This window comes from Trypanosoma equiperdum (assembly GCF_001457755.1).
Source record: "Trypanosoma equiperdum strain OVI genome assembly, contig: ctg_1203, whole genome shotgun sequence".
NCBI classification, from domain to species: domain Eukaryota; phylum Euglenozoa; class Kinetoplastea; order Trypanosomatida; family Trypanosomatidae; genus Trypanosoma; species Trypanosoma equiperdum.
In genome coordinates, this window is record NW_027123176.1 from 11,327 (window position 1) to 20,767 (window position 9,441).

Consider the following 9,441-nt stretch of genomic DNA (forward strand, 5'->3'; position numbering starts at 1 on the left):
TTATACGAATATTATAACAAAAGCAGTAATGATGAAAATTTACGGTTATTGTAGAAGCAGGTGAAGCAACAGGAACGGTGAAATGGGAGTAAGCAAGTGGGAGAGAGCAAAAGGAATATTATCAGAGAAAATAAAAAAATGAAATGGAGGGGGAAACGCAGTATTGACAGTACGAAACACAAACGTAACGGTGTGCGTCATTATACGGAAGGAGATGAAAGCGTTAATATCATGGATAAATAAACTCCAGTTTACTCTTCATATAGACGTGATCCGGTATACGCAGAAACATAAACAAAATACGAATAACCAGGGGAAAGTACTGATTGTAAAAACTTTATACAGAGAAATACGGAAATAAACGGAAATACACACCATAGAGAAGTGAGACTGGTTAGATCCTTACTTTACGGCAAAGTTGATACATGCTACTGCAGCACTCACGGGGAAAATGTGGTTTTTAACCTAGTGATGCATTCTAATGTTAAACACTTACAGCAGGCGACACATTTCCAAGGGGTATATACTAGTTTTTTCTGGCGTAACGCAAAGGATTAGGAGGGCGCTGGAAAGCCAGTGGGTATTTCCTGTGGTAATTTTGACAATAATAACAGTTCATCATTTCAGCATCACCAGAATAATTCCTTAAATTTTGCCAACAATGGCCGTATTGAACACGGGCATAAAGAGGCTGCGGCGCGGAGCAGCAGCTTTGTGACGTCGCCAGAATTGGTCAGCTGCAAGCAGCTCAAACTAAGCAACCTTAGCTGAAACGAAAAAGCCACAGCGCGGAATGCAGAGAACTCAAGAAGCTGCCACCACTTGCAGAAAAGCGGATAAGTCCGGACACCAAGCAGCGGCCCTGTGGAAAATAAAAAAAGCGGCAAACTCAAGCAGAAGAATGATAAGTGGTGATCCCAACTCACTCGGCGTGCACCGGCATTTTACCCACCCAATACTTCTTATTCAGTTTGCGCTGCAGATCCACAAAGGGACGTAAAGGTATTACTGCAAGTTGTAATTCTCACTTTGTCGACAGCAGAAGCGGCACACGACAAGTGCACTGACCGGCAAGCAACATACCAGATTATACTCAAGAATTCCCAAAAAAAGGGATCTCCATCTATGCGAAAAATTTTAATAATGCACCTAGGTGTGTTTACCGTGGTTTTATCCCGAGTCAACAATAATTGGCGCGCCGGAAGCAGCGGAAAAGGTGTTGCAGTGGTGCAACCGTAAATCAGGCCTTGTATTTTAAAGTAAGCCCTTCCAAAAAACAGAAAAGATAGCGCCTATAAAGAACATTAATAAAACACTTCTGTTTAACTGTTCAACATGGTAAGCAAAGGTAACCTGAATTTCCCGATATAAATAGTAGGCACGGCAAATCCTGAAGGCAGGTGAATCAAAGATGGAAAGAAGAAGCACAGAGTTGGCGCTACTTCTATTACTAAACATCGCTGCGCCGTCACTTCAAGACCCAGGATATGACACAGCTGGAGCAAAGGTAAGCAACGTTTGTGAGGAAGCAACCTACGCCAATGCGTTGGCTTATCAGCTCGAACAGCGGTTGGAACCACTAAAAATAAGCGTAGCAAAACTAAAAAACTCAGCGCTTGCCCATGCAATGGATGCAGCACAAACAGATGACGTCCAAAGAAAAAGGGGCTCAGCAGCGCTAGCGGCACTGGCGCACAGCCGATACGCGACCGGCGTTTTAACCCTGCAAGCATCACAACAAAAAACGCTGGAAGCAACTACAGCCCTGAAGAGCAGAGTAGCGCAGATTCTAGCAGCTGCATCAAAACACTTTACTGGTTCAGGCACGCCAGGGCAGGCTGCAAAAACGGACAACGGCGGGCGGTTTGACAGCGGGAAAGTCTGCACATTCAAAACAACATGGATGCCGGCACAGCCGACACCATGCGATGTTACTAAGCTTTCTGGTGGCAAGATACTACTTTCAGAAACAAACCCAGAAGGCCTAAAGAAACTGAAACTAACTCCGGACACAATCTTTAAACTTCAGATCATAGAACTACAAGCGGAAGCCAAGGGCAACATGGCAACGGATCCAACACAGGGACAAAGCGACGGGGCCTGTATCAACGCAGGGTCAACCCGAACACCCAAAACCAGCGGCATCACTGCGCAGGCAACAGCGGTACAAGAAGCAACAGCTCAAACGGATGTCGGCATCTACAAACAGGAGGACAACAAGGAGTGGTGCGAGCAACTAACCGGAGAAGCTGACACAGATGGCCCCCTAACGCAAAAGCATCTTCGATCCAAGCTCTGCGAAGCGTTAAAAGCGCCACTCACAGCACCGGCATCACCAGAAGAGGAAACAAACGCGACATTGAGCGGCGACGCGGACCTGGTGAAGATACTCTTGGCCATGGACGGCAAAGACAAACCAGCAGCTAACACAGCAACAGCCGACCTAATCAAACACGCGCTAGGACCCGACGATACAGCCTACGAAAGCAACTTCAAAAAACCGGTAACTACACAACAACAATACATCTCCATAGGAGGCTCAAAAATCACAGGAACACTTCTGACAACAGCAGCTAGCGCCGACGGACCAAAGACCCATGCCTATTTACTAGGTCAAGAAGCAAGGCACGCATTAGTGGCTAAGTCACTTAGTGACCAGCAAAGCGAAGCGACAGCTACGCAAAAGCAATGTAACACCCACAGCGATAAAACGGCAGAGTAGTGCACAAAACTTGGTTGCGACCATGATGCTGAAAAAAAGAAATGCAAAGCTAAACCAGGCGCCAGTGGAGCGAAAGCAGAAGGAACAGAAGAGAAGACAACAGATAAATGCAAAGGGAAAACTGAAGGAGACTGCGAATCTCCGGATTGCAAATAGGAAAATAATTCTTGCAATGATTACAGTTTTCTCGTAACTAAGAAATTTTCTTTGGTGTTGCTTTCGTGGGTTTGTTGCATATTATCATTATAAAAATAATGGATTTTCCCAACTTTATTTTTTTAGAAAAATTTACTAATATTTGATATTTTATAACACTTTTTCGTATAAATGTGCAAATTAGTGGAATTTTTAAAAGTTTTTAAAACGAAATTTTAATGAGAAAGTTGCTTATAGTTGCGACGTCGTAAGGTGATGCGGTATGAAAAATAGTGAAATTCTGAAATATTTATAATATGGTTTATATTGTTTATTTTAAGAATAATAATTGTGGCTATAATAGAAATAGTATCAATAATGATAAGAATATGTTTTGAAAGCGCATGTGTCAGGAGAACAATAAGAGATGTCGTCACCAGTAAATTTATGTCTGAAGTAGAGAAGTTTGAACCAATTTCGATGAGGAAATATGAGTAAGAGCTGGAGTAGAAGAGAAATATATTTTTTGAAGAAACGCACAAAAAGAGGGTAAGAAATATAATATGCGCATATTTAAACACAGTGATGTCTATGATAATCATCATAATTAAGCAGAGGATGGAAAGGTAAACGAAAAACAGGCGGAGTGCAATTTACATGGACGATGGAGTCGGTAAGTTGTCCACGGAAGCAGTGATAGAAGGCGAAAAAGAAGAAAAAATACGGAATAAAATGACACAATATATAACGCAAAACAGCTGAGAGAAATATAACACATCAGGAGAAAGAAAAGGAAGAAGTTGTGAAAGCCTTTATTTCTCAGAAAAATGGATAGGTGCAACAACAGAAGTGCTAGCGATCCATAATGTCGGATTGTGAAAAGATGTCCGGATAGATTGAGGAGATTAGGTTAGTGTGAGGTAATATCGAGGTCCTCTCAAAAGATATAGCGATAATTAATCAGATTTATGAGAAACTATATAATATTGTCGAGAAGATAGTGTTAATACCAGGACTTCGAACATATTACTGACCGTAGAAAAATAACAGTAGAAACGCAGAAACTATTAAAGCAGCGCATGTATGCATATCCCGATGAACTTTTATGAAGAGAAGATAGTTTTAAAAATGCTCTGCATCTCGCCTACTGTAACAATGGCAAACCAGTTTAAACCATTGAAGGAGCGTATAATTCATATACGCATACACGCTGATGCAGTATTGATGGTGTATAATCACAACTATCAAAGCAAATTAGTGCAGAGAAGACTGTAACTGCCAATAAAAAGACTAAGGGAACCAAAAATGTTACAGGATAGCATTGTAAAATGTTCAAGATCATGCGTGAGTCAAAAAAGTCAGAACTATATAATCATTTAAGATGAAACCGCACAACGAGAGTTGTAGTGCAATAGACGCACACAACGGTCATAAATATTAGGTGTTTTAGATATAGATAGAGAATGGAATAGATTAGGGGCTTAAAAAAAAACTTCTCTAAAAACGAAATTTAGGTGAAAACATTTTGTGATTTCCGTGGGTTTTATCGTGAAATCGGCATTTTTTGCAAGTTAAACATATAAAAAAGCAATCATTTTGGGTGATAATTTGCGTATTTACATTATTTTTATATTTATAAATTGTGATACACTATCCGAAAAGAAATATATAAAATAGTGTTATAACAAAAAGACTGCACATTTGGATCACGACCAAGCGCACCATTGCCAATATACTCTCGCGAGCTATTCGCAGAGCGCATATATCAACCTAAAGTGTTATTGTGAATACACATCAATTTAGCGTTGAAAAGGAAGCTGAGAAAAACCGCATAATTCGTTTAAAAGTGAGTCTGTCAATAACAAAAAATGATACTGATTATGAGCGGACAAGCATTCATTTGCACCGGTGCACCGAGATGCGGACGAAGCACAAAAATAAGCAGAAAAGTTAAACAGAGCAATACAAACCGGAAAAGTGCATCCAAATAAAACACAAAAATCGCAATAACAGCTTTATTGAATCACAAAATAGTGTAAAAGCAATCAGTTTTAGTGACTCCTACTATTAAAAAGGTTGAAAGAGTTATCATATGAAAGCATGCATTTTAGTTCTAACAAAAATCTAATTAAAGGCGTGAAAACAGATTAAATTTTAGTTTCAGTAGATGAAAAATAAGGTGACTATTAATAATGCAACTGTATCCAACCGGCCAGTCAAAAATAGTGATGTGTGTACGTTTTCTACATTAATTTTATGCTCCTTACAGCTTTCCGTATTGGTAACCTTTTGCAGAAGCCAACTTGGAAAACCGAAAGAAAACAGCTGAACTCAGCATCCACCGTACATTTTCCTTCTACATAAACTTTTGCAGGCTTGAAGCTGTAGGCGACCACCGAGAGAAAAATAACAGCACTAACCTGGAAGAAGATTGAACGCCATCGGAAGCAGTAGGCACAAAGATACTCAGGAGTTGATAATACTCTCCAGTAAAACAGACCGACAAAATCTTTCTACCAGCGCCTATGCAGGCACAGAGATGTGTAAGGCAGCGGAAGATGCACACCTCCTACGACCTCAAAAGCAGTGTAATTCTACTCATAGCATCTATAACAGAAGCAGAAGCAACACAAACGACAGGCAACGTTGAACATACAAAAATCAACACGCCTTGCAAGAAAGCCGTGTTTGCTAAAGCAGCGGACCAGAAATATAGTGTACTTGCAGCGGCGACAGCTGGAAATGCCAAGGAGCTAGCGACACTAGCGGCGGTCTGGCGGGTTTCAGCAGCAAAACAGCTAGACACGGGCAAGTCATCTGTTTTCACGGCAGCCGCAGAGCTGGCAACCGCCAAAGCTTTCGCAGCACTTGACACACACACAAAGCGGGCAAACGACATGCTAGCAGCGGCAAAACTTCTGGAAAGACGGCACGGCTATTTGCTCGGAATACAAGCAATGTTGCAGCCAACTGTGACAAAACAGTCAACGCCCCTTAACCCCGGCGACGGGACCAATGTCATAATAAGGCTGGGGGCGTCGACAACGCTACAGCAGACATGCAACAAAGAAACACAAAAGGCAGGGGCCGAAGAAATCAAGGCGACCGCCGCCGGCAATCCAAGCTGGAAAAAAATAATGTTCGCCAAGGATGCAGACATAATCAAGCTATTTCCAACGATCACTGCGGGACTAACGTTCGCATCCGGCACATGCACAGGATCAGGATCAAACGACGGTAACTACTACCCGGCAATGACAAGCTGCGCCAGCGGACTGTCAGGCATGACAGCGGCAACTTTTACACCAGGGGCAGCGACAATATCGTCTGCAGAGGCTTTGCACTCAGACGAGACGCAAAAAACGTGTGCTGTCACGACAATTAGCGACGAAGAAAGACGAAGGCCCATGAAGGAGCTGATCAAGAGCCTTTGCGGCGCACAGGCCGCTGCGGCAGCGAAGGTAGACAGCGTAGCTGACCTAACCCTGGACGCGATCTCAAGCGATCAAGCAGTCATAACAGCTGTCCGAAACGGCGCGCCACAATTCAAAAATGTCAGAGATAGTTCAGAAAGCGCGGCAGCGGAACAAATAAAAAAGTACATAAAACAAGTGCTTGGCGGCGACCAGCAAAAGTTTGAAGAGTTATTTGTAACAAAACTTCAAAACGACGAACTAAGTTACAGAGGCGACAAAGATACAGCCAAAGAAAACCTCAAGACTTTAGCGCAGAAAAAAGAAAATGGAGCGGCGATTACTTATTTCTTAGACAAAAAGACCCCAAAACCACAGGCAGAGACAGAAAAGACAAGCACTACAGCTGAGAAATGCAAAGAAGACACAAAAGAAAATGAATGCAAAAAGGACAAAGATTGCAAATTCAGTGAAGGTAAATGCAAACTTAAAATGGGAGTGAAAGCAGAGAATGACAAGAAAACTACAAACACCACAGGAAGCAATTCTTTTGTCATTAACAAGGCGCCTCTTGTGCTTGCATTTTCGATTCTAACATCACACTTTTAAGATTTATTGGTAAAGAATATTTTTTAACTATATGAAACTTATGAAATTTAATAAAACTTGTTAACAATTGTTGTGTTTTAACACTTTTGTAAAGCCTTTGCGAAATGTGCAAATTTTTAAAATATAAAATTTTGGTATGATATGTATCTTTGGGGAAAAATATGGATATTTTGTATCTAAAACACGTAATATTATAAAACATTTTACTATGGTTAATATATATAGATACTACTTAGTGTTATAATAGTAATGACAATGATAATAGAATTCTGTTGCGAATGTGTATCATTACTGTTATAATAGGGATGCAAAACCCGTAATAAAATGTAATTTTCAGTCGGAAGAACTCTTTATTTTGTGTTTTAAAACAATCCAGCGCATGATTTGGCTTGCAGCTCCAATTACAGCTACTGCCGGAGAACTAACACTACATACACCAGACGAAAGAAGCATAAGAACATGGAAGTCAGTGTTTTTTGAGGCGAAGTTTGTAAATTGACTAGCGAACGCTATTTTCACAGGAGTTGTAAACACAACATCGATCAAAAAAGAAAGTACAGGCGAAAACACAAAGTTTTAACCAAAACCTGTCACAGAAACCAGTAGTTTTACAAGCGCTGGCGATCTGTAAGAACACAACGTTGGAAGGCAGCTGATTTAGCCGCAGAACGGAATTTTCACACTGCTAAGAAATAGGTATTGAATGTTCACAGGTAACGACACCCAGAGAGCACAGCGAACCAGTGGAATGGTGATAAGTTGGGGTAACATTGAGATTTCACAGAAAAAATGATGGATAAAATGCGCGGGCATTTAAAAAAGCTATCAAAAAGCTGATATCAGCCTTCTACCACAAACAAAGCAATCTGCTATAAACACCAAGTTCTACAGAAAAGACAGTGATGCCGGCACATGGAAACAATAGCAACAGAAGTCTAGTTGCAAATTTGTAATTTTTAGGGTTGCTGATGTAAATCAATAATAAAAGAGCGTTCAAAGGTAACTTTTCTGCGCTAAAGCCCTGTAAAGTTAATAAAAAGCAGCAAAAGATGGATTTTTTCACCTCCGTCATGGTGTTTTCCATGAAAAACAATGGAAGCGGCGATATCAGCAAACTGGAAATCTCAGCGGCACCGTCACATAATGGACCACATCTGCCAACTGGCGCACTGCCCGCGACTTCTTTCTTTGTGGAAAATAGACTAAACAGAACCGAAACGACCAGTAACATAGTACGCTTCGACGAAAAACAACGACGTACACAGGGGAAAATACAAGGATTAATAGGCCTTCTAACTATAAGGGCGTTGCTTCTGAGCATTTTGTCGCAGAAAACCGAAGATGGTTGGCAACGCTATAAAACACGAAGCATGAAGTCCGCTTTGTGATGTTGCAAACAAACTTGCAGCAGCGGCTAAAATATCAACGACAAACCTATAGAAGAGTGCGACAGCACAAAATTCGATAATAGCCAACAAACTGAAGGTAATGATGTATAAAAGTCGCGTGGCGAGAAAAGACAAGAGGCTGGAAAAAAATAACAGCCGTCGGCCTAAAAATGGTTCTAAACTCACAACCGATGAAGTAGAAACTGGAAGTAAGAAAGCAGTTGAATCCCAAGTGAAATCGAGCTAACTACAAGGGCGCATTGTAAAATTCATAGTAATAGTTGAGGTCGCCTACGGTGAAGCACAAAACCGCGGCTGCAAAGAGAACGGAGGATACAAAAACGCAGCGCAAGCACCAAATGTTTCCAGTAAGCACGGTCTACAAGCTCTCGATGTACATGCCGGAAACACAGGAGCCCATAAACTCGACCCGTCTACTATGTACAGCAACCTAATATGCAGCGGAGGGACCAAACAGACGGAGAAGATCTCATCAAAATTCAGCCTAACAAACCACAACGACAAAAGCATAATTCAAGACAAAACCATTCAGGCCCTACTCATATTTTCAGCGGACTACCCAACAACGGACAACGGTGGCGGCGATATCACCGCAGCGAACAAACCAATCCCCACACGTGCCAATACTTATACCGCGCCGGATGCCTCCAAGAGAGCCAGAGAAGAACGATAGGGTTGCTAAAGGGATGGATTACTGTCGGACTAGGATCATTGAGATACAATAAAAACAAAACCCCAAGGGAAGAAGCTAGCGCCCCTTGTGATGCCGGTCACCTCATCGTGGTGCCAGGGTTCAGTGCCCTGCTTACGCAATAGAAGCCAGGCGGCTGTGGCCATCAGCTCTTTGAGGGAACGATTGCAGCGGAGGGGCTACGGCATCGTTCAGCTGTGGGGCAAGCAGAGTCATGCTGAGAGACAGCATTATATACTCCTGTCCCTAGGCACGTGCAGCCGTACCATTAGCGGTATTATTCGCGCCGAGATACTACTGAGTGGTGATGTGGAGGAGACCCCAGGCCTTGTTTTTCGTGGAGCCCAGTGGGATTGTTCTGGACATACACAGGGCAAGCAGTTAGCTCTTGATAAGACGCTCATTGAGGAGAAAACAAGTTTTTGCTTACCGTGCGAAACGAAACTCTCCTCTCTGGAATAA

The 9,441-nt window shown here is 42.0% G+C and overlaps 1 protein-coding gene and 1 pseudogene across 2 annotated transcripts; both read left to right on the plus strand.

Annotated features, from left to right (window-relative positions):
• The first annotated feature begins 1,411 nt into the window (after positions 1–1,411).
• TEOVI_000533300:pseudogene lies at positions 1,412–2,935 on the plus strand (annotated as a pseudogene). The gene has a single exon. A coding segment is annotated over exon 1 (1,524 nt).
• Positions 2,936–9,051: 6,116 nt separating this feature from the next.
• On the plus strand, positions 9,052–9,441 carry TEOVI_000533400 (uncharacterized protein; the record flags this gene model as incomplete). Its single annotated transcript, XM_067220699.1, has 1 exon — positions 9,052–9,441. The coding sequence occupies one exon, from the start codon at positions 9,052–9,054 to the stop codon at positions 9,439–9,441; it is 390 nt and encodes a 129-aa protein (XP_067076800.1).